Source organism: Gymnoscopelus braueri (genome assembly GCF_963280865.1).
Source record: "Gymnoscopelus braueri genome assembly, chromosome: 10".
Taxonomy (NCBI): Eukaryota; Metazoa; Chordata; class Actinopteri; order Myctophiformes; family Myctophidae; genus Gymnoscopelus; species Gymnoscopelus braueri.
Genome location: NC_137611.1, coordinates 34,605,017 through 34,631,670, shown reverse-complemented (window position 1 = coordinate 34,631,670; position 26,654 = coordinate 34,605,017). Strand labels below are relative to the sequence as shown.

The 26,654-nt window shown below is 44.1% G+C and overlaps 1 protein-coding gene across 1 annotated transcript in view; it reads right to left on the bottom strand.

Moving 5' to 3' along the window:
• The window catches only part of slc6a9 (solute carrier family 6 member 9), a gene marked incomplete at its 3' end in the record, with an annotated part of 67,236 nt that extends 41,630 nt beyond the window's left edge, over nucleotides 1-25,606 (bottom strand). The window contains exon 1 of the mRNA XM_080440367.1: nucleotides 25,542-25,606. Within this exon, the coding sequence (XP_080296493.1) occupies nucleotides 25,542-25,571 (30 nt within the window). The 5' untranslated portion in view covers nucleotides 25,572-25,606. The remainder of the gene's footprint in view (nucleotides 1-25,541) is intronic.
• Nucleotides 25,607-26,654: the final 1,048 nt, after the last annotated feature.

The window sequence follows — 26,654 nt, the reverse complement described above, 5'->3', positions numbered from 1 at the left end:
GGGCCACACACACACACACACACACACACACACACACACACACACACACACACACACACACACACACACACACACACACACACACACACACACACACACACACACACACACACACACACACACACACACACACACACACACACACACACACACACACACACACACACACACACACACACACACACACACACGACTCTCTTTTCCACATAGTCTCGCTCACTAACTTGTCTACTAACCCTGCCCTTCCGCTCCATAAACCGTCCAGCGCAGCAACACCTGCCCCCAGATGGGATGGTTTGTGTGCATGCATGTTGTGTGTATGTGTGTGCATGGCTGGGCCCCTGCTGGCTTCCCGTGCTCGATGTGTATTGTGCGCTAGAACTTCTGTATCAAACTGTATTAGTCACTTCAACGATATCACACGTGACCCGATTCACTGCAAGCAAATCCGACTTCAGAAAGTTTCATTACACTGACATCATCCTGTTTCTGCTGCGAATCCCAGCAACAACACAATTGTGTGGTACTTCAGGTGGAACTAATGCCATGCGGCCAAATTAGTATACAGTATGTAACTAAGACAGCCCCGCAGGCTAGACAGGCTAAATATGTGAAGATACAGACAGATGAAAACGTCAACACATTAGTAGGTTGTGGAAAACGGCAAGATGTTGGTCTTGCTGCACAACTCTGTGCTGCTGGAGAATTGGAGAATTTGTGCTTTCTAACACAACAGCTCTCATTATCTTTTTGGCACGGCACCATGTGATCCTGCAAATCTGCTTACATGTACTGTAGGCCTACACATCGAACATTTGGGTCAGTCTCTCAAAGCAATGTACTGTATTTTCCTCAAGTTACTATGACTATTTCAGGCTAGGCGATGCTGTTTGGAGACAAATTCATTCCGATATCCAACATTGGGAACGCGAACACTGATGCGCAATTAGCCTGATTACAATTCAGTGACGTGATCATGCAGCATAATCACACATTGATTTGATATTAAAATTGTACGTATAGAAATCTGAAAATGTTTGAAAATTTGAATATCCAAAAACCATGGCATACCTTAACATGGTGTAGATCCATCATCACCTTAAAGGAGAATTCCGGACAAATTAAGTGTTATCTTTGATGTCTCGTTACTCACCTACCGATGTGAAAAGTAGCGTTCTTTTTTTTCATATATTCCCCTGTCGTCATTTTTTAAACACCCTCCGTTGTTATAATGGGAGCGTGAGGGTTAGTGAAGTTCGTCTATTATAACCGACGCAATGTTATTTTTTTCTCTACTACGATTCATTGTAGAGTCTCATGATAGTCAAACATGCGCTGAAAATTCCTGCGAGCCTGCCGTTAATGGCGAACGATTTAACACTGGTTGCTTGTTTCCAGAATCTGGCAACACGAGTTGCCAGGTTCTGGAAGAAACAAGCAACCAGTGTTAAATCGTTCGCCATTGACGGCAGCCTCGCAGATAGTTTCAACGCATGTTTGACTATCATGAGACTCTACTATGAATACTAGTAGTGAAAAAAACAACTTTGCGTCGGTTATAATAGACGAATTTCACTAACCCTCACGCTCCCATTATAACAACGGAGGGTGTTTAAAAAATGACGACAGGGGAATATATGAAAAAAAAGAACGCTACTTTTCACATCGGTAGGTGAGTAACGAGACATCAAAGATAACACTTAATTTGTCCGGAATTCTCCTTTAATACTGACAATAAAACATCACATCCAAGTCAAATCCTGAGCACAAGTGCCGTCCGATCTCCTCTTACTTCTCTCTATACAAGCATGTCAGGACCGATCAGAAGTGCCCACACCGAGCAATTACCACATCCATCTGAACTCCTTATTACTCCAATTACTAGTCAAGCATGCTTGGAAATCACGGATGACCTCAGACTTTTGTCCCGACACAGTGAGGTCGGCCCACCGCGGAGAGCAGAGGTCCGACCCAAGAAACCACAAAGGAAATGGAGGCAGGGGACTTTGATCAAAGAGTCTCTATTGGGTTGAGAGAGGAGGAAAACAAGGGGTTTTGTACATGAATAAGTGCCTTTTGAATGAAAAAGCCAGGAAAAAACTGTATTGACATGCTATTTCAGAGAAAAGTCACAAAACAACAAGGAAGTGAGTCTCAAGGTAACACAATGTCCTTTTCTCTAGACATATTCCACCCACTAGGTGTGTTCAAGAAAAGACGACATCTGTGTGAGGTTTTTTGAATGTTACAGAACGTGCACCTGAGTGGAAAGCATTGGCAGTCAGAGTCTGGCAAAACACTATTGAAATACTACATCTCCAGTGTTTGAAGAAATACGAGAGGCGATCGGTTGTGATAGATATTTACGTAACGAATGTCACTCACTTACATGATCATTCCATCCTCAGTACAAGAGTGTGCCCCTCAGTGAGAACTAGATCATATTTGTGATATTTCGTTGCGTTTATCATGATAATGGGTCTCATTATAAGATATGGATCTACATGATAAGATAAGGGTCAATATCTGATAGTGACAACTCTACAGCTATTGATAACACCAACATGAAAAGTGTTATACAGAAGAATAGAGGGTCACTTGACTACATCGCATGATTACGTCAATGAACCAGATTCTGTGGCCCCTGAGGTCCTTTTTTATTCACGTTCCAAAGGTTTGGGGGGCCCTCTATGCACACCACCACCACCCACCCCATAATATTCATGCAGACGTAACATATACAAAAACACACCTTTGGCCTACATAGATAACATTTTCCCTCAATCTCTCCTAAAAAAGCGCGAAGGAGGTATTGGGTAAAGCCGCCATAAAGACTAGGAGGACAGGGGAGATAAGGGGGGTTGGGGCCCAGGGGAGCTGGTGGGCAAACAGGGCGCAGGGGGCTCAAAGGTCTAACAGCCGTGTTTGTGGACACAGATGGAGAAGTATGTCATTCAAGGTTCCAGGTCAGCGAAGGGGGGAAAGAATTACATCAAAGCAAAAAAAAACACAACCTATATCAACCGCTTATTACGTATACAGCTTGGTTGAACGCTCCGTTCTGATGGTCAACCACAGCATTCTGTGGTCTGTTATTTTTCGATAGGAGACCGCCGTGCTGTGCTCAAGAACAGACCGTCAGCTCATTCGCAACACCTGTGGAAACTACAATCAAATGGACTATTTTTCTTCAGCAGAAGCAATTAAATCCTTTTAAAATCAATACAATCATTTTTGTTGTTGTACTTTGCGTCAAATTATAGATTTTTTTATTAACCACTTTTCCCTATTTGAGCATATTGTAAAGAAATGTCTGAAATAGTCAAAAATAGCAACGTGCGACAAAGTATATTATGGTTTAAGTTGTTAAGTAGCCATGTAATAAGAAGGATAGGGCAGGGTGATTCTGCATAACCCTGGGTTGTATTAGATACAGCCCCATACTACCGACCACATACAGTACAGTACATCTGATAACACTGCTGACTGTGAACTTCAAACAACCTACAGAGCTTTGAAAGCAGTGAAAATAATTTGTTGTACAGTAGAATCCAATCTTTTTCACCTATGGTAATTTAAAAGTCATATGGATTTGCACACACTCACGCACGCACGCACTCACTCACTCTCACACACACACACACACACTCTCACACACACACACACACACACACACACACACACACATTACAGGTCCATTTTTACACTTTCACGGTTTCTTTCTGTGAGATTAACACAATTCACCAGAAAATATATTTTCGGAACTGTTGTTTGTGTCATGAGCACATCCACAGAGAATGCAAGGTGCTAAAACGATTTCATTTTTATTCAGAACGAGGTTTGATCTCTGTCCCCAAATAAAAACGTATTATGTATGAACGACGCATCAACTCCTGTTAATGAATAGTTTGATGCAAATTACTGGCCAGCGAATTGTGTATCGTTTATTCATCAAAGCCCTCGTTGTGTAAAGACCCTCAATGTTAAATCAACACCGAGGATTTTACTATGTACACAGTTTTTATATCGTCTCTATCGGAAGAAACCTCCTATCTCCATATTCTAACTCTTTGTTTTTTTTCTTAAATTTACGGCCTACTTGATCATACTACAGTGTCACACAAAAGCATCAAAAGTAGCAGATCTGCTACTTTGCCTGCTTTTGAATTTGAATCCTGAAAAGGAACAGTTTTGGACATATGAGGTTTCCACCGGACAGAGACGATATAAGTAAAAGGGTGACTCATACTCGTGCCGATGCTGTGCACCGAAATATAGCCAATCTACATGCTCGCAACAACTACAAGCTTGTGATCTTGTAGACCTGCTTTTTTGGGCGAATGGCATGGCAAGCAACCGAGCATAAATCAGGCATAACGCTGCTCAGGTGTGAAGATGATGTGTGGAGTGGAGCTGGGGTGAAATTCTAATATCTTCAAATACTCTAGTGCAGGGGTCTTCCAACAGGATGTCCGTGACCCCTAGGGGGTCCTCAGAGTTATTACAGGGGGGCCGCCAAATCTTTGTGTGATAGGATTTTTATTTTTTACATTAACCAGTTGAACCCTTGAAAAACCTATTCTGAGGAGAACTTTAGCCAAAAATAGCATATCTAGCTTGTAGATCGGCTATTTTTGGCAAAGAGGTTTGGTGTAGAGGGGGGAAAAAGCAGACTAAGTACAGAGTGAAAGCTCAAGCTTACAAAGTATTGACGCCGGTTTAAGTGGTTAAATGTCTGAAAACATGTACTGATGATAGTGCTGTCAAACAAGTCCATGAAGCTATCTATGAAAACCTTTAATCTGCAACACAATTTTATACAATATGTAGTGGGGGGGGGGGTCCCTGCTTCATCTCTCTCTCAATTAGGGGGTCCTTGGTCTGAAAAACATTGAAGACCCTTGCTCTAGTAGTGGGTAGAGACCACTATGGTCGGTCTACTGGCCCACCCAGTAATACAGTACGTGTCAAAGTGTCTCTGAGCAAGACACTTAACCCCATATCAGCTCCCCCCAGCGCTCATCATGACCACCTGAGCAGCCATCAGCTGGGCGAAGTTGAAACGTTCCTGAGTGGTCTAACCATAACCCTATCAATGAAGGGTCATTGATAAGCCAGAAAAAATACCTTACAAAATGTGAAATTAAATGAAATAGCTTTCTCTTTGCAACCGTGTGAAGTCATTTGGCAAGCCCTTCTATGCATATGGCTGTGTATGTGTGTGCCTGTATACAGTATGTGCGCATGTGTGCGCGAGAGTGTGTTTGTGTGTGTGCATGCATCCAGAGAACTATAGCAAGCTGACTCAGCTTTGACAGTAGCAATCGGAAACAGGAGACAAGGACTTGGCTTACGAAACAACTCGGCAAGGGCACACACATTCACGCACGCTCAGACACACACACACACACACACACACACACACACACACACTCACACTCTCGCACGCACATACAAACGCATTGCACATACACAGCCAGATGCACAGAAAGGCTGTCCAAACTGCCGTTACGGAAATAACTGCATTTGTGTCTCAAACAAATCTCAGGGTGGAAGTGTTTTAAAGTCAGGTGGCGGTTAAAACGAGTGCAAATTGAACGGTGTGTTTGCCGTGTGTGTGTGTGTGTGTTAGGGATGCACATAAATATCCGCCAGCCAGCCCCCCCCCTCCCCCTCCTCCCTCAACTCGCTTTTTTTTGGGGGGGACACTTCGTCTTTTTTACTCTGTCACTCTCTTTTCACACACGGAGGGACCAGCCCACTTCCTTACCAACACCATCTCTCACAGCGCTGCCCCGGACTTCCCACTGCAATTACTTATAAAAACTTTTCAGGGCCCGCTACACGTGGTCGGGTTTTTAAAGAGCTGCGTCCCCCTCCTCACGTGGTGCGGGGGGTATTGAGTCGTCACCGACCCCCTGAATGATCACCGAAAAATAAGGCGGCGCAGACAATAGCTCGTCTTGATGAATTCAATTCTTTCAGGACCCTGTACGGTCGTCCAGGCAGCTCCGGGCAAAACAATCGCCGCTTTGATGAGTCCAAGAAAACTCACTCTGTCCACAAAAAAGAAAAAAAAAAGGAAGAAAAAGAAAAAACAGAAGGAAAAGAAAAAAAGACTCGCTAACTACTTCCGAATCGAGGATCTAAACATATGCGTCTCTGGACTGGAGCCCAGGATATACTGTAGTTCTATTTTGTCGTTTCTTCTCCTGCTATTCTTAGAAGCCTCCTTTAACTAAGACCAAGAGTCAAGACACATCAGCCATTCAAAGGAAGAAAGAAAAATAAAATAAAAAGGAAGAAGGGACGAACCAAATAACATTAAATAAAAGTTCACACACGTCTTGCTTCGGCACACGCTAATGCCCGTCAAACTGGGCGTGAGTGGGAACGACCCCCCTCCATACAAAGACACACACAAAATTTCACCCCAAAAAAAATTAAAATGAATTTTAAAAACAGCTAGATTTTGGACTGACCTGGTCTGCAGTGGAAGAGACATTGGCGTTGGACTCGGACATGATTTGAGGCTGTGTGACCCAGTGCTGCTTCTCTGATGGTCACAGCTAGGCTCCTTCATTCACACCTTTGCCTTTCGGTTTCCGCGGCGAAGCGGGAGGGGGGGTGGGGGTGGGGTTGGGGGGATTGTCGTGGTGCGATGGTGGGGGGGAGAGGAGTATAGAAAAAAAAAAAAGAAATCACCCCCTCCCTTCTGCCCTGGCTTGATTAATGCCTGAATTACTTTCACCTCATTTCATCTGATGGAGCTCCGCTTCCTCTCCGCCCCTCTCTCTCTCTTGCTCATTCGGCATGGTAGCGCTCTCCCTCTCTCTCGCTCTCTCTCTCCCCCTCCCCGCCTCCCTTACGCTTACTTTTTTACATGCCCCCACCTCTCCCCCTCTCTCTTTCTGACCCTTTTCTGTTGTGTTTCACCATTTCAGGAAAATGCCCCCCCCCCTCCCTCCAGCCCCCCCGCACCGCCATCACACCCCCCCCCCAGCCCCCAAGATCTCCCCCCAACAAAAAGACATAGGAAAGATCCCCAGTCCTTCTCCCTCTACCTCCACAATGAATGGCTCGTTGTCACTCCAGCACCTAGGCTGAATACAGAGCAAGGAAGCAGGGAGAGAGGAGAACCAAGAGGGGGGGGGGATTGGGGGGTGAAACAAGGGGTGTTGAACTGCTAGTTTAGCTGGCCGGAGTGAAGCAGGAGGAGGTAGGGGAGGGGGCTGGAGGACCCATGGTCTGCTGCCAAGCTCTCTCTCTCTCTCTCTCTCTCTCTCTCTCTCTCTCTCTCTTGCTTTTTCGACAGATTAAAGTAAAAAAAAAAAAAAAAAGTGAGGAGCCCGCGCACCATTCTACCGGACTACCCTGTGCCCCCCCTCCCCTCCCCCACCACCCGCCTCTCTCTCTTCTGTCTCTCTTATTTCTTCCGTTTGTTTTCAGGGCAGCTGCCGCAACAAACTCGGTGGACCACCAACAACTCTCCATTCAGCAGCACTTGACTCTCCCAAATCCCCGTCCCTCTCTCCGCACCCTGACACTGCCAATGCGATCCCCCCTACCCCACCCCACCCCCACTAACCCCCCCCCCCCCCTCCGGAGCCTTCATTGCCCCCCCCCCCCCCATCCCTATCCCCCATCCTCAACATGTTCACACAACTTTTTTCCGAGTTAAGTTCTTCCCTTCCTCAGACACAGTTCGGTGCTACCAAAATGAATAATATACATAAATACACGGTCAACACCCCCCCCCCTCCACAGACACAGTTCGGTGCTACCAAAATGAATAATATACATAAATACACGGTCAACACCCCCCCCCCCTCCACAGACACAGTTCGGTGCTACCAAAATGAATAATATACATAAATACACGATCAATACCCCCCCCCCCCCTCCACAGACACAACCATAACACTGCTCATGTGTGAAGAAGATGATGTGGAGTGGAGCCGGTGAAAATCTAATATCTTCCAATACTTTCAATGTAGCGCCATTATGTGGGACAACCGTAGCGTGGTGCAGTGGTTCTCAAACTTTTTCATGTCAAGGACCCCCAAAATTATGTTTTTTTTGGGCTGCGGACCCCCTGTCTCAATAAATATTTTTGTGCCAGGATTTCTCAAAAATAGCAGATCTACAAGCTCATAGTGCGGCACTCGGTGCCACGCTATGAGCTTGTATATCTGCTATTTTTGAATAGCCAAAGTATAAAATTAAACATACCGCTAATTTAGTCATGCGCATTTGCCAGCATATGGCTAACGACTTCACTGCAACAACAGGAAACAACAAACAAACTTGGGAAGAGAGCGGAAGAAAAGTGCATCACAACATAAGACGACAAACAAAGCCCGTCGGTCACACAGGAGAAGGGAAAGGGCGTTTTCCAAGCCCGTCAATCAGGGGCCGACCGTCCGACGAGGCGGCGTACCGGCCGTGTCAGAAGTTGACAGGCAACTGGCGCTCGGCCTAATAGCTTTTTGATAGCCAGGGACAATGGCCACCGCGGGCCGCGTGGAAAACCCTTCCACGAGTTGATATGAGACGAGCGAAATGTGGACAGGATGCTATTGATTTGTCTATCAACTCGGGGATTAGGACGGCTGAGAATGGAGCTTGAATGCCACGAAGGGCTCCCATAAAAACATCATTACCATATCGGCCCCTATTCAAGGTGGTGAGAAGAAGAAAAAAACAAGACACCGAGTGATAAGCCGCGCCGCAAAAAGAAAATGGTCCCATGTAATGTGTTCTGTTAGACAAACCATTGCTCAAGGGCTATTACACTTTTCATTCAGGTGGGAGCCAAGCAAACGCTTGCCAAAATATCCAATAATAAACACGGAAAAGAGTTAAATGCATATTGTGGATTCCTTTAATAAGTTGTTAAATTGTGGCCACAATTTAGTCAAATAAGATATTTAGGACAGTTACAGTCTAACACAGTAGTGCAACATAAAAAAGAAATCATTAAACAAAACATTCCAAAAGAGAGTTAAGCTTGAATAAGCCATCATCACATGCTGAATGATGTAACATCGGATGGTTGCATATAGACTTGTGTACACGCCGATACCCAATCCAGAATTTTAGGCTCTACCGGAGGCATTTGAATTTTATTTTTAATTGTGGAATGATATACCTGCTAGGTGCTAGATAGCATGCTGAAGCTCACAGGCTTCACCTGAATGCATTTGCCTGCTCTCGAATTAACCCATTAAGACCGTGGAAAGAATCCGTGTCATTTATAGATTTCTTTGGTTATAAAAAAATAGCAGATATACGCGCCATGAGCTTGTATATCTGTTATCTATTTTTGAAAAATCGTGGGGAAAAATATTGTGAAAATATATATTTTTCAAAGCGAACATTTGTAAAATATTTTGTTCCAGGGACTCCCAGAAGCAAAGATTTGAGTTACAAAAAGATTTGCACACATTTTCAAAATTTTTCAAAAAATAGCCCATCTATAAGCTCACAGTGAGCTTGTAGGTCTGCTATTTTTGAATAGCCATAGAAATCAAAAAATGACACACGTGCTGCGTTCCCGGTGTTAATGGGTTAACACAGTTATGCCAATCATGACTTCTTTTTTTTTCGCTTTTCTTTTTTTGGAGGGGGGGGGGCTGTGGATAAAATAAGCGTGTGAAAAAAAAACCCTGAGCGCCTTGCAGTCCAACTTTCTCCATTTCCGTTGGGACTTTTCAAAGAGGCTTCTGACTGCTGTTGTAGCTGGACCCGGGTCTGAAAGCACAGGTCTGATACTGGGCTCTCTCTATTCAGCCGCCACACAAAAAGCAGCAGGAATGAAATTGCTTAGCTTTCTGCACGCTCGTTTAGTACAATGCCTCCGCACTTTGTGTGTGTGTGACTGTGTGTGTGTGTGTGTGTGTGTGTGTGTGTGTGTGTGTGTGTGTGTGTGTGTGTGTGTGTGTGTGTGTGTGTGTGTGTGTGTGCGTGTGTGTATATTGTGTGTGTGTGTGTGTGTGTGTGTCTCACATAGCAAAAAGAATGATACACATGCGGTGCTTAGAGAGGAATCTCATACGAGTCCCTGCAGCCACGAGGCAGGCAGTAGTGTCAGCTGTGTGTGTTTGAGCATGTGTGTGTGTGTGTGTGTGTGTGTGTGTGTGTGTGTGTGTGTGTGTGTGTGTGTGTGTGTGTGTGTGTGTGTGTGCGTGCGTGTGCATGTGTGTGCGTACGCTTGCTTGCATGTACGTACGCTTGTAAAAATAATTATGCATGAGCTTGTGAAAGAGTATGTCTATGTGTGTGTGTGTGTGTGTGTGTGTGTGTGTGTGTGTGTGTGCGTGTGATGGCAGGTCATTAGTGACTCCATGGGGCATCCAGCCACTTCTTATTAGCCCTGCCACACAAGAGTCTCTTGGCCTCAGATTAGGTCAAATCTAATGAGGAGCGAAACACACACACACACACACACACACACACACACACACACACACACACACACACACACACACACACACACACACACACACACACACACACACACACACACACACACACACACACACACACACACACACACACACACACACACACACACACACACACACACACACACACAAACTGTAAGCACTATGATCAATGACTATCAGTCCCACTATGAAGTTGATGGGGACTAAACACATTTATAACACCTCTGAACTCAAATGCAGTGTCTGCTGTCGCTGAGAAACTTGTGTTGTTAACTAATTGCCAGGCTATGTTGGGTCATTTGACTCTAATTAGAAAAGCACCAATGAGCAGCCTTCGCGGGTAATCGTGCCAACCTGTGAAAGGCCTATTGTATAGTGTTTATAATTTTGTATACATTCACTACTCTACACAGTAAAATCCACAGTGTTCATTTATCCATTTGTAACTCTGAGAGCAGTGATTATCCTAGTATTGAGTTGTATAGCAGCAGTGGTGGACAATTTCTGTGCTCTCAAAGCGACCGTAAAAACGTGTCCAAATGACCTGCAATGGCCCGTTTGGCTACATTTGTACACTCTTTAGATTTTATAGACCACCATCAAGGGGGAACACAAGCTGGTCTGCACATAAAGCATTCTCACTGGAGATAAAAGTTATTGATCACATTTGGTCTCAGTGACACTAAGTGGAGACCAACTGACTGATTGCATTATAAGCTGCTAGAGAGAGACGAGGGAGAGAGAGAGACGAGGGAGAGAGAGAGAGAGAGAGAGAGAGAGAGAGAGAGAGAGAGAGAGAGAGAGAGAGAGAGAGAGAGAGAGAGAGAGAGAGAGAGAGAGAGAGAGAGAGAGAGAGAGACGAGAGAGAGAGAGAGAGATGCAGATGCTTAGGGACAAGATGATGGACTTAACACACAGATGAACAGGAAGGTAAAAAAGGAAAGAGAGGGAAGGAGCGAGACAGGTGAAGGGATAAGGTCAGAGGGATCGCCTCTCTCCTGAAGGGCTTCTCAGTTAAGTTCCAGACATATGCCAATACCAATACCCATTACAGGCAAAGCTAAGGTCACACATAGACATAGCCCTGTCCACAGAAGACAATCGGAGGCCATAGAAGGTTGTGTGGGAGAAGATGTTAAAGGTGAATTTTGGACCACGTTTTTTCATAACTCCATCCCAGGTCCGCCACAGCTAAAAATGCACGCCAATAGGCCTTGCGCTAGATCGCATATTTTGATAGCTTTTTTTTTTGGTGGGATCTGACGTTCATAGTGACAGAACACAAAGGCAAAGGGATTGTCTTGAATGCGGCCCACCGGAAGTCTCGCTAGACGAGATTGAAATCTCGCCTAGCGAGACTTCCGCTATCAAAATATGCGATCTAGCGCAAGGCCTAAATTGGCGTGCGTTTTTAGCTGTGGCGGACCTGTGATGGAGTTTCTACTGTACAATTCATCCTAGGATATCATAACATCATAGAAAAGGTAGGAAAACCGTGGTCCAAAATTCCCCTTTAACCCATTAAGACCTGGAACTGTGTCATTTTTAGATTTGAGCTAAAAAAGCATTATTTTACACTTTGGGCTATTCAAAAATAGCAGATCTACAAGCTCATACGAGCTTGTAGATCTGCTATTTTTGAAAAATCGTGAAAATGTGTGCAAATCTTTGAATATATATATATTTTTAAAGCGAGCATTTTTAACTCAAATCTTTGCTTCTGGGGGTCCCTGGAACAAAATATTTTTATGGGGGTCCGTGGCCAAATACATATCATATTGGGGGTCCTTGACATGAAAAAGATTGAGCACCACTGATATAGAAATTTTTCAGAAAACTGTTGAGATTTAGGAGACATGTAGAATCGGCTTCAGGTCTCAATGGGTTAAGTTAGAGCCAAAACTATCTCTCACACACACACACACACACACACACACACACACACACACACACACACACACACACACACACACACACACACACACACACACACACACACACACACACACACACACACACACACACACACACACACACACACACACACACACACACACACACACAGTAGCGTGTAGCCGATGGTGTGATGAAAGAGAAAGTGAGTGAGTGGAGATGGAGGGACATGTTTCCTTTTGGGGGGGCAACATCCGACGGCTGCTAGAATTTATGGCAGGTTGTGAGCCGTGAACTGCTCAGGCAAGGTTGCGAGCGGTGAATTGCTCATCAATGGGCCAGGCAGAAGTCTAGGCAGCAGAGAGACTAGAAAGGAAGCAGCGAATTGAACTCTGTTGCTATAGAGATCATGAACCAAGGAAGGCTGGATACTGAGAAACAGAGTGGGCGCAAGAAAGACAGAGAGAGAGACAGAGAGGGAGGGAGAGAGCGAGAGAATGAGCTAAAAGAAGGTATAAAAAAGGGGACAGGATAGTGCCCAATTCAGAGATGCTATAGCGCAAGTCAGTGAAATGCTGAGGGAAGACAATTCAATTCCAGAATAGCCTCCTTATTTCACCCCTATTTGCATTTGTTTCCACTCCCATTCAAAGCACACTATCTCTGTTAACTCCAAACGCTTTCATTCAAGGTTAACATTTTGACCGGTCAAGCCCCAAATATATTATTACAGCAATCACAACAATCTTAAAAAAAAAAAACAAGGCTGTTTTGAATTGCTGACAAAGAGTTTTTCCACATTTGACAGTCTGTGATGTTTCCATGTGAAGAATTGTTTTCAACTGCGAGCGGGCAATACCCCCTTTTAGTGTACTCTCTAGTTTCAGAGACCAGCTTACCAGGTGATAAGGTTGTAGTGAGGGTTATAGATGGGATACAGTAGGACCAAACAAACTTACATAACACTGACCTGTACACAGTAAAATCCTGTGTTAACATTGAGTGTACAAATGGAACCAAATCGACCCGTAATTAAATATATAGTTGTAACGCTTATTTACAGTTTAGCATGCTGATAACACTGAGGCTTTCACGGTGTAATAAAGGAAACAAGAAAACGGACCAGGACTCAGATAAAATGTCTTTGCATGGAATTCATGGATCTAACCATAGACAAACCTGCCTTTAGAAACATGGCTCGGAGACAACATCCACTTAGATCTATATATATGTCCATTACTGCAATTAAATTAATATCTCATTGCCTCTGGTTAGACTGGCATACATGTGATATGTGATCAGACAGTAGAGAAGAGAAGAGAAGAGAAGAGAAGAGAAGAGAAGAGAAGAGAAGAGAAGAGAAGCCCTTAGACAACACAAGACACTACAGAACGTCACAGGGGTGAGGACTCGGAGCACAAAAGGACAGTCACAATGGGAGTGACTGCAGGAGAAAGGTAGAGCAGAATGAAAACACAAACACTCCGTTTTGTAACCACGGGTGCATTTTGTCGGGTGCTACAAAAGCACAAAAACTGTTGGAGGGACGGGAGGAGAAAGTGGGAGAGAGGAGGAGGGCAGAGGAGGAAGGCACCAAGTGGAGGAGACATTTAAGACAACAAAAAAAAACACGATAAAAGAGACATGAGAAATGTGAGCAGGAAGGCCGGCGCAGGGCGAGTGACGCTAGTGACCGCATGTGGGTCAAACTGACCCAGCCTAAACGGGACCCAGCCTGGCCGCTCCACAGACCCAGGGGGGGAGAGAAAGAGGGTGAGAGAGAGAGTGAGAGAGATTTTCAACGCTTGGATTAAACTGAAGTTTCCATGATAATTCCTCTCTTTCTCTCCATGTAACCCCCCCACACACACACACAAACACACACACACACACACACACAGTGCTATGGCTGGGAGGGCCCCAGCTGTTGGGTCTGTATAAATAGCGTGAGGCATGGGCCCGGACCCCCAGGGAGAGCGGCCGCTCATCGGAGAGAGAAGGCATGGGAACAAATCGAGGTGGAAAAAAGCACAACATACACATTTTTGACAAACATATGGGACCATTGCCGGGGATGAAAGCGAGGTACATGTGACTGGAGTTGGCCTCACGTGGCACAAGGCAGTGTCATCCTGAAAATGTGAACAGCGAGAAGGAGAGCCAGTGCGAGTAAAAGCAAGACAAAGAGTCTAAAAGAAAACGCGGCTACAGTGCTGTTGCTAAACAAAAATAGCTGTGTAAAGTGGTGGACGGACATTGACAAACTTTGACCTGTGTTTGGCACTAATGAGGTCTCCAAAATCTTAATAGAGCAACAGAGCATATATGTGTTCAGCGAGTTTCATGGCAATCCACCCATTAGATTGATATACCTTGTGTGTAAGGGGACATTTTGGCCTACGTGTGGCACTAGAGGAGAGACCATGGGGTCATTTAAATCAGTAGGGCAGGGGTCTTCAACAGGGGGTCCGGGACCCCTAGGGGGTCCTCAGAGCTACTACAGGGGGTCCTTTGTGTGATATATATATTTTTTTACATTAACAACTTGAACCCTAGCATACCTTTTCTGAGGAGAACTTAAGCCAAAAATAGCCGATCTACAAGTTCACAACGCCTCACGCTGTGAGGCGTTGTGAACTAGGTGTAGAGGGAAAAAAGAGCAGCAAAAGTTTATCTGAAACATAATTTTATACAATATAGAGGGGGTCCCTGCTTCATCTCTCTCTCAGCTAGGGGGTCCTTGGCCTGAAAACATTGAAGACCCCTGGAGTAGGGTCATCCTCCAGGGAGTATGTAGGTGCAATGTAAATTCCATGGCAATGATCCATCCTGTAGTTTTCTTTAGATATCTTGTTTGTGACGACAAGATGGCACGAAGGACTAAAATTGCCATTTCCACTGCCCCACCGCCAGAGGGGCTGAAAGCACACATACAGATAGAGAGATTGAATAGACAAAGAAAAAGAGAGTTACCGAAAGAGAGAGATGGAGAGACAGAGAGAGATACGTAATTGCAGAAAGACAGAGAGACGGAGAGAGAGACACGATGGACAGATTTACATAGAGGGAGGGAGACAGAAAGAGATGTACTGTAAGAGTTTTAATTAGAGGGATTTAAACTGTATGCATAATGTGTCGCCTTCAAATACTCAAATAGGAAATATTAATAAAGGGAAATGGATCATTGCCACAACCAGGAATTGTTTTGAAAATGTTTGCCTTTAATGACATTCCCAAAATAGGGATGCTAGGTAGTAGACATGACACAGAGAAAGGACCCTAGTGAATTCACTAGTGTCTCAAAGTCTGAGGAACACAGATTCAGCTGATTTGGACTCACAAATCTCCAAATCTCCAAGACTCCAAAACATCAAAGCGCAGCATTGTATTCCTAAAGGCACGGAAACAACAAGCCATCAAAGAAAATCAATGAAGGAACAGTTAAGTTCCTGTAATTCTGTTGGTACAAGTAAGAGGGTTGAAGGAGTGGGGCGCATAGTATGTTACTACTCTCGTTTATTTCTGTCAAGTAATGTACCTAAAAATGGTGGATGACTTTCTGCCTTCAGCTTACGTAAAAGTGAAGTGTCCAAGGAGGAGAGTGACAGATTCAGAGGAAGAGTGAGAGAAAGGGAGCAAGCGAGAGAGACAGAGAGAGAGTAAATAACACAGGGGAGGTGTGTGTCCAAGCAAGGGGGGGGGGTTGTTTGGCCCTGAGAAAAGCAAACCCCCCCTCATCCCAGGCCTATAGCTGCCATTCAACACACACACATGCACACGCACGCACGCACGCACGCACGCACACACGCGCGCTCGCACACACACACACACACACACACACACACACACACACACGTTCAGAGCCTGCTTGGGTTCAAGCGCAACAAATTACCTAAATATGGTGCTGAAAAGGCCTTTGAAGTGTGTTCAATTGGAAACCGTTGAAGATGATAATGACACCAAAAGAAACTAGGGAGATTTAAGAGGCCTGTTATGTCCACACAATGCCAAACCTGTCCATAATTTCTGCGACTTCAGAGGAGCAGGGGAGGAAACGTGTGAAGTTCCTCCTTTCTTTACTATTTGTCTTTGTCTTGTTTGTGGTTGGGGTCCTAAGGAGGGCGGGAAGGAGGGTGACCCATTAAGAAAAAAGGAAGAGAGGTCGAGAGGAAGAGAAACAGAAAAACTAAATTTTCAGCCTGAGTGGGTTTTCCAAATGAAATCTAAAGGTCCGAAACTCAAAGGAGTCCTGTTTTTATTGTGTGTGTGTGTGTGTGTGTGTGTGTGTGTGTGTGTGTGTGTGTGTGTGTGTGTGTGTGTGTGTGTGTGTGTGTGTGTGTGTGTGTGTGCTTATGTGTGTACGCATGCGCATGGAGGTTCGGCAGCAGTGTAGGTGGAAGGGGGAGACCTTTTAACCCTTTAAGACCTGAGGCGATTCTTTAAAAAAATCTAAATCCTAACAGTTTTTTGAAAAAAAAATCAAAAAAAAAAAATCTAGATTTTTCAAAAATAGCAGATATACAAGCTCGTAGCGCGGCACTCGGTGCCGCGCTATGAGCTTGTATATCTGCTATTTTTGAATAGCCAAAGATATCTAAAGTGACACAGATGCGTTCCAGGTATCAATGGGTTAAAGGGACGCCCAGCAGTAGACGTGTTTTGCATTCTGTGGTGCGTGTCCCTCCATTGTCCGCTCACCACAGTGGCTCTGTTTGGAGTGACGTTTGGTTCTGTCCGCACTCCGCACGCTCACTCGCAGGTTCCTTCGCTCGGCCGGCCGGCCGGCCGGCCGACAGACCGACCAACCCGGTCAGTCGGTCGGTCGGTTTCAAACAAAACAACAGAAAATCATGTCTATTCTCTCTCGCTGTGTTCACATCTGTTTGTTGGGCCCCCCAACCCGGAGGCAGTTAACACGGTTGCTGAGCACTGCTGCTAACTAAACTGGCTGGCAACTCAATATGTTCCTTACATAAGGATAGACAGAGAGAGAGAGAGAGAGAGAGACTGAAGGAAGAGAAACTCTCTCATTTCACCTTATAGTATTTAAAGCTGCAAGGTGCACACGTGTGTCAGCACTCAGCACACATGGAAACATACACAAACACACACCGACACACATGCAACACAACCCCACTTGTTTGCGTAGCTCAACAGGGCAAACGCAGATAGAACTAGAAACATGATGGGACTCAGGGTGCATATGCCTCCGCCAACACTATGCATTCGGCCAGATATTCTACATATTGGATCATTTACCAAATTGAACGTACCTTTTTTTTTTAGACAAGCCACACCCACAATGGCTGTGAAAAATTGATCTGTTCTCCCTAGTCCTAGTTTTATGCAAGATCTCCTACAAAAAGTCAAACAGACAAACAACTGGTAACGGTTGAAAATGTAAATATCTCTGCAGTCCTGAGTACACTGAATGAACACACACACACACACACACACTCTGAGCACACCTTTCCAACACCCTGTAAATTGCCCTAGAATTTACAATTGTGCTGCCCAGTTTGGGCAGGTAACATTTTATAACAGCTATGGATGGAGTACAAATCACAGCCTCCAGTCCTCTCACACGCGCGCGTGTGTGTGTCCTGACCTCAGGGAGCATGTGGCCCTGGGTTCCACTATTTCTTTCCATTTAGTTTCCACTTCACAGCCTGCAGCGCACATTAGCCACACACCCCATGGGAAATGGCACACACACTGAGTGACGATCTATCTTTCTCTCTCTCTCTCTCTCACACACGCACGCACACACACACGCACACACACACAAACACCCACACGCACACACACAAAACAAACAGACTGGCAATAGCTCCCCAATAACACACACTTGATATCCCTCGCACACACACACGCACGCACGCATACGCACACAAAAACAGATTTAATTGTGCACAACATGGTACCGAGGAACGGTAACAGAGAATAGAGCCACTCAATGTTGAAAACATAAAGTATGTGTAAATTGTATAAAGTATCTGCAAGCTTAGCCATAGATTTAGATTAAAGGTAGGGTAAGTGATTTACTTTGGTTAAAATAAGTGTTAAATAGCTCTATATTCTGATAGTACTCATTGCTATAGAGTGTTTGTTCAGTAAAAGGAGTCTCCCAGCTCTTTATTAAACAGAAAATGCATGTTCAGTGCTCTCTCCTGATTGGCTTAAACTTTGTCACCTACCTGAAAATGTACTATATTCCGTTTACTAAAGAGCTGGAGAGACCCCTGTGACCGAGCAAACGCTCTGTAGCAATGAGTACTATCAGAATATAGTACTTTAACCTTTTTAACAAAAAAACTAAAAAAAACACTACCCTGCCTTTAAATGTTCCACGTTAGGGAATCAGATTTTCACATGAACCATTTCACATAAATGTGTTGTGTTTGTGACCACCTCCCTGAATACTATTTTAGTTATGAGTGTCAAATGATCCAGGCACTCATAGGAAGCTATTTGGAACCGAAATTGAATTTTTTTACTGTATTACTAGCGAGAAGCACAGCCAGAAGCAAAAACAAGCTATGAACAGAGTCAACAGATGCTGTGATGAATGACCATGTCGCTATCCACGGTGTCACCAAAAGCTAAGTTATGAATCAAATGTAAAAATATATATATATATTTATATACATTTCTCAAATCAGAAAATTACTTCAAAGACATTATTTCTTGAACAAAATGTTGAACCCTCACGCTCGCAGCGTGATGCGTTGTTAGCTTGTAGATCGGCCATTAACTCATTCACTGCCAGAACTTTTTTTTTTTGCGTTTGCCCACTGCCAGAAATGTTTCAATTTAAAAAAAAAGTACTCAGGAGCCAAGATACAAAATGTTTAAGTTTTAAGTTAACAAGGAAGTGGATTGGAGTCTAGATCTTCAACAAATCATATCTCCTTGGTCTTTAGGTTAAAAATTAAATAAATAAATAAGAAAAAAAAAAAAGATTTTTTTTTTTTTTGAAAAAATTAAAAGTCGTTTTAGTCGTTCTTGGCAGTGGGGGCTTAAAGGACAAAAGTCGTTTTAGTCGTTCTAGGCAGTGAATGAGTTAACGGTGCACCGAACCCGCGCAAACTAAGTATAACTCAGGCTTTATAAACAGACAACTGAATGAAGTGTCCAATAGACAAACTCCTCCTCCTGCCCTCACGCCCACCGCTTACATCTGCCCCACACACCGGACATGAGACAGAGACAGACCTAAAGGAAAGTAAAAGATGGAGTGAATAAAGCGAAGAAATTAAGCTAGTCGCGTCGTTAAAAAAGCTGGGTGCCAGGGCACCATCTGCTCCTTCCATTGAAAAAGAGTGGTGGGTTTCAGGGCCGTAAAAGACAACTCAGGAAGATGGAGGGGACGGCGCTGCCTTTGAACGCCGTGAACAAACGGGGAATAAAGTTTGTCCAGAAAGGCTGTTGGGCAGGCAGGCAGAGGGCGACCAGCCCAGCCAAGTGGCAGCAGGAAGGGAGCGCCTTGTGTGTCACCAGATTTATGATCCGGTCCATCCACCCTACCATCTGGACTAATGAAATAGATTTAACACGAGAGTAGAGGAGGAGAATAGGATGTAAAAGAGAAAACGTACACTGAGGGCGAAATCGGGGGGAGAGGGGAGGGAGGGAGAGAGAGAGAGAGAGAGAGAGAGAGAGAGAGGCTCATGTATTTTAGTTCAAGGTTTGCAGTGGCCATTGTGAGTGGCTAGGCATTGTATTGTATTGTCTAAAATGTGTTGGCTATTTTCGCTATTTGTCTACAGGGGGCTTAAGACATAGTTTCATGCAGTCATCATGTATTCTCTGAGGGGACTTGTGTATTCTCTTATTGTATTGTTGCGTATGATTGGCTGTATCATGCATAGTAGACTATAACCGCACACGTTTTTTTTCTCGTTCGATCTGCTCTTTGCTTCTATCTTGGATATGCTGCACAGTGCACAGCTCTTTGTATAAGAAATAAATCTCCCTATTTGTTTCACAATCATTTTTATAACAAAACACAAAAAGGCATTGTAAGATATTTGCCTCTTGTCACAGCAGGTGTCAGACAGGAGGAGGGAAGGGGGAATCAAATAAATAGTTGGTGATGGGAGATTAATCTACAGTAGAGATTCTACCTTGTTTCTTCGGCCAGCTGTACTTACTCTCTCTCTCCCTCTCTCATACACACTCTTTCTTTTTGAGCCATGACTGACATCACCTTCAGCCATTGTTGAAGACAACAGGCCCAGCCATGACAAACCAACCAATCACGAAAGGGGAGTGCCCCCTGCTCGGAACATTGGTAACCTCCATTGATAAGACATACAGTATTTAGATTGTTCCCCAATCTTTACAGGTCAAACAACAAACCCCGCCCCCCTGTAAACAGAACAGGCCAGAACAGGCCAGCTCTAGGTTTTTTTTGTGGCACTGATTCACTTTTGAATAACTGACAACTGGGTTTGACCTTTACCTGTTCTTAGGTAAGGTAACAGGTCATTCTTACCTAACTATTAAATAGTGTTAATGTGTTTTTGGCCATAACTTCCTCAAAAACAGACCTTAGAAAAAATGTAAGGTCTGTTTTCGAAGTTATGGCCAAAAACACATTTCACCTTTTCCATGACCTTTGACCTTTACCAAAATACCCCTGAATTGTAAACAGGTAATAATCTAGGGACCAAGGGCAACTTTTCCTGAAAGTTTCCTGCCATTCTGTGCAGCCGTGTTCATGTTGACCACATGAACCCTAGCGTCCCTATTCTGGGTGAACATTTGGCAGAATTTAGGCAAACATTCGGTAAAACATTCTACATCTACAAGCTTGTAGACTGGCCACTTTCGCTATTTTACATACTATGGAAGTATATAAGGTTTAAGTTGTTGATAGACAGCGTTGAAAGCAACCTGCATGGTGCCTAGATTCATTGGAAAATGGCCAGGCTGTCAGATCTCAGTATTGACTGGTAAGGCCAGCCAATGAGCTGGATTGACTGTCAGGTGAGTGACCCAAACTCTGTTTGCTCAGTGGATGTTGGCCAAAGAACACAGATACACAGAGAGATACACAAAACAAATACACAAATTCACCCACTACTCTGGTGTCTACAGCCAAGTCAAATATGCAGGTGTTGCTATAAAAGAATAGGAGATAAAGGAAATCACTTTTAAGGCAAATACATACAAGACTTTTGATTTGTGTTTTTTTTTGTTCCCCATTTTCACCCCAAATTAGAATTCCCCAGGTGTGCTGTGGGCTGTCCGTGTCGCTGCCAGAAACTGAACCTGGGTCTCTGTGGCGGTCAGAGGGTTTCACCTCTAAGCCACCCACCATCCATATAATCACTGTCGGGCAGAAACCTCTCATCTCCATATTCTAACCTTTTGTGTTTTTTCGTAAATGAACGCCCTACTTGATCATACTACAGTGTCACACAAAAGCATCAAAAGTAGCAGATCCACAAGCTCAAAACGCGGCGCGTTTCGAGCTTGTAGATCTGCTACTTTTGCTATTTTTGAATCCTGAAAAGTAACAGTTTGACGTATGAGGTTTCCACCCGACAGGGACCATATAACAGCTTCATTAAGAAAGAAGTCTGGGCCAAAATCGGCCAACAGCCTACAGCCTATACCTATAACAAAATAATAATAGAAACAAACAAACATAAACAATGCTGTAGATGACTATATCTATATCTATATATATCTATATTCTACATGATACCAATACATTACATGGCACAATATAATAAGTTGCAATCTTTTGCTGTGCAAAGATAAAGCTCTGAGATGTCATGTATTGACTATAATGATGGGCCGTCTTCCTAAATGATACTGTATCTCCTAATGAGAACCGGTCGAAATAATGTTGCACGTTATGGTGCTGCTTAAAGGGACAGTTCACCTCCAAAATGACTTTTTTTCTATCGATTAGTCGATATTTTTTGGCTTTGCTATTGCCTAAGCCAATAATTTGATGACCGGCAGCGGTTCCGGTAGGAGACAAAAAGAGTCTCCTTTGTATCTCCTACCGGAACCGCTGCCTACCGGTCCGCTGGTCATCAAATTATTGGCTTAGGAATGCGACAAAAACTAAAAAAATATCCATGAATTCAAGTCTCCATGGGGTGACTAATCGATAGAAAAAAGTAATTATGTGCGTGAACCATCCCCTTAAAGGACAGTAGTGAACTCTTTAGTTGACAAAATTACTCAATCATCCATGCTTGGATAACAAGCCTCAGGCACAGAGTTTTCATTCCGAAGTGTATATATTGCATTTTGAAGTTTGAAGTTTATTTTCCAAACACCCCCTGAGAACTTTTGACGGTAGTTTTCAGAGAAATGATGAGACATGAGATGATATGTAGGCTCAACCATTTGGTTGAACATTCCCACGGGCCATGAGCCAGCCCAAAGGATTGACAAGTTGTGAGCTTGTAGCTTTTCAGGCTATATAGACTGGGCTCCCCCAAAATAATCATATTTGAACTGGGGACCCCCCAAAATAATCAACTGGGGACCCCCTCCCCCCCCCCTGACAAGCACTTGGAATGTTTGACCAGTTTTTAAAGTATATTTTTGTTGATTGTTGATTACCTTTTTACTTAAATTGTCAGTTCACTGTCATCTGGGGACCCCCCCCCCCCCTCTCAAATCATGTGCGACCCACAAGTTGAGAACCACTGATCTATGTGGCTGTTTTACGTGCCTTTTGTATGTCCTGTAAATGAAAGAATGTATTTTCTTTCTTCTCTTAAACTTTTTAACCATTTAACATCAACCTGCCCAGGGGTGGCAGAATAGTGATGCTAATTCATGTGTATTGTCCCGGCTAAATAAGTGAATAAGTTAAAGGAAACGCATACCCAAAACCGTTAGCCAAAAGGTCACAAATGCTAATTAATTTCATTCATCACTTGTAACACAAAAGCAAAACAGTCTTGCTGAGTGAGACTTATCCTTAATTACTTTTAATGCCTCAAAGACACACATACAGTATCTAATCTCTTCAGGGCAACTATCTGCCTATTTGATTGACAATGCGTCAGTGAGAGTGAACTCACAAAGAGTTCCAGTAACAAACTCCTTTTCAAACGATCGTGAGGAAAATCGAAGGAGAACACCAGGGAGACTGATTAGCGCTATGGCTTGTGTTCAAACTACCTGTACACAGCATCAGGTGGATATACAGGTACATCTTTAAAGTACACGAAAGAAAGAAAAAGAATGTCATTGGAAGGAAAGGGAGGAAGGCCAGGAAGGCTTCAAAACTGAGAGAATGTCAGGCGAGATCTGGATGTGTGAGTTTGTGTTTACTACTGTCTGGAGACGGACAACGCCGCTTCAACAGAGGAGGGAGACAGAGAGAGACAGAGAGAGAGAGAGAGAGAGAGAGAGAGATCTGACTGCCAATGATGCACAACCTCTACTCAAAGCTTTGCTAACACGTAGGCTGCAATCAGACACTTCTAGACCTATCTAATGTCTACAATGCGTCATCTCATCAGCAACGAGGAAAGATCACTGTGACGTATATGCACATTGATTATCTACAGCAGGGGTTTTTCAGGCCCTTAGACGAGAGAGAGATGAACCCCCACTACACACTGCATACAATTGTGTTGCAGATTAAACTTTCTTTTATAGATGTCATAGATAGCTTCATTGACTTGCTTCATTGACTTTCATCAGTGTTGTGTAAATTAATGGTTTTGGTTCATTTCAGGCATTTAACCACATGACCTTCAAAACGTAGCACTTGATTCGCTCCTCTTCCCCCCTACACCAAACCTCTTTGCCGCAAATAGCCAATCCACAAGCTCACAACGGCTCCCAACGCCTCGCAGCGCGAAGCGTTGTGAGCTTGTAGATCTGCTATTTCTGGCTGTTGTTCCTCAGAATAGAGATGCTAGGGTTCAAGTGGTTAATGTAAAAAAAAAGATCCTATCACACAAATATTTGGCGGACCCCCCCATAGTAACTCTGAAGACCCCCTAGGGGTCCTGGACCCCCTGTTGAAGACCCCTGATCTACAGTAATGAGGACATAGTGGATGTTCACTTAAAAGCATTACTTAACCACATGAACCCTATTGCAGGGCATGTCATAATGGGCGAACATCTGGTGGAAGAAATAGCAGATCTACAAGCTCACAGCAGCTATTTTCACAACTTGTTGTGTAACAAAGTGATTTAGCATTACTTGACTCATTCAGTGATCGGTGATCCTCCCTCCTCGAGACCGGATCAGAAACCAACAGGTTTTGTTCCCTGGTTGAGGGATCAGGAATCAGCACGACCTAATTATGGGACTCAAACGCCTCATTCGGCAAAGCCGGTATCACCAAACTGCAGATCTGATAGAGTCGATTTACCCCGACTCGACTGGAACGCTGTGTATGACAGCAGGCGTCACCTTTTGCTGCCCACCATTGCCCTCATCCCTGTATCCACCATCCGCAGCGAGTCTTTCTACCGCCTCAATGAAGAATAAATACCCCGGGCCAACTTCAAGTCTTGTAAAAAGCGGAGAAGGGAAAAAAAACAAATCAGAGTTTGGGGTCTTTTCAGTTCAGTCCCCCCTGCTTTGGAGCTTTCCCTGTGTGTGAGCTAGACCACAGCCAGACCACCTGGCGTGTTCTCCTCAAAATGAGCGGGGGAAGAAGACACATGATCAACCTCAGGTCAACTCAACACTCTGCTGGTGGGATAACAGCTGCAGACAACCTCCCGCCACTAATGACCAAATAATACCTCCTGCCTGAGGTGAGTCTGTCAGTGTGTGTGTGTGTGTGTGTGTGTGTGTGTGTGTGTGTGTGTGGGGGTGTGTGTGTGTGTGTGTGTGTGTGTGTGTGTGTGTGTGTGTGTGTGTGTGTGTGTGTGTGTTCCCGTTCCCAACTTTTCAGAGGGAAACAGACAGATGCTAAAAGCTCTGACATTCCGGGACATTTCTTTGCATTGGATTTGACCCTTTCTATAATGTGATAGCCCCCTAAAAAAGAGAGATGATGGCGATGGAGGCAGTGTGCATGTGTGCGTGTGACTGTGTGTGTGTGTGTGTGTTTGTGGGTGTATAGGCCTGTGTATACAGGCATGCCTGTGTGGTGTGCACACTCCTATGTGGCTCTTATCTGTGTGTTGAAGAGATGCGGAGGACAGAGTGTGTCTGTGTGTGTGTGTGAGTAGAATGAGGATAAAAACTTCTTACCAGGATCCCGGCAAACTGTTTCTCTTCCATCCTTCAGCCACTCGCGACCTCGTCTGCAGGATCCGTGCCGCTCTGCCTCTCGCTCTTGTCTTGTCTTTTCTCTGTCTCTGTGTAGGGATTGGACTCTTGTGCCTCTTGGGATTAGAGCGATGTTTTCTGAGGTGGCCCTGCGTGTGTCTTCACCCTCGTCGCGTCACTCTCTCTCTCTCTCTCTCTCTCACACTGTCTGCCTCTCTCTCCTTCCTCCTCGCCTGCTCTCTGTTGTTTGGGACTGTAGCTGGAGAGGCGTCACTGCTTTGTGTTAATTCTCCCCTAATCCAGAAACTTTTCTATGCTGTGAAAGGAACATGTGACAAGTAGAGGGGGTGGATGGAGAGTGGGAAGGCGGGAGAGAGGGGAGGAGGGAGGGGAGAGAACCCTTTTTTTAGTTAAATGTCCCCTTGGCCACGTTGAAAAACAGTTACCAAATCTCCGTAAATGACCTCCGTAGAAGAGTATCCGGTATGTGGCCCCCGATTTAGAGTTTAAGTCATTACAATCATGATGGGAAAAGAGAAAGTGTTGGTCCGGCAGGGATTCAGAGAAATTAGTCAGAAAACGCTTAGTGATAGATTTGCATTTGTTGTGGCCAAACAGCTGCCATGACAATGTGTTCTTTTGTGTTAAGAGATTAACCACTGAGGAAAGATTAGACTATACTGGTGCCGTTTAAAAAAAACAGACTGGCAAATAAACAGAAAACACTTACTGACTAGTTTTGATTAATAATTAAATTAAAGAGAGATTAAAGCTCCTAAGAATTCTCATGGTGGCAAATGACTTCTCACATTGGTATTTGGTTTTAATCCCTAAATGTGATTTTGCGTCGTCATGATTTCTTCAAACAACTCATTATTTACCGGTTTGGAAAGTTCACTTCATACATAAGTACTTAATTTTTACTATTGTGAAAACATATTTCATTTATTTATTTTCTGATTCTCAATTACTAATATCACCTTTTTGATATGAAAAATGTGTCGTGAAAGAGAGTGCTAGAGTTTTATTTTGAACTGGTAAGCCAAAACAACATGACTAAATCCAAATTACGATGTCCACATACATGTTATTACA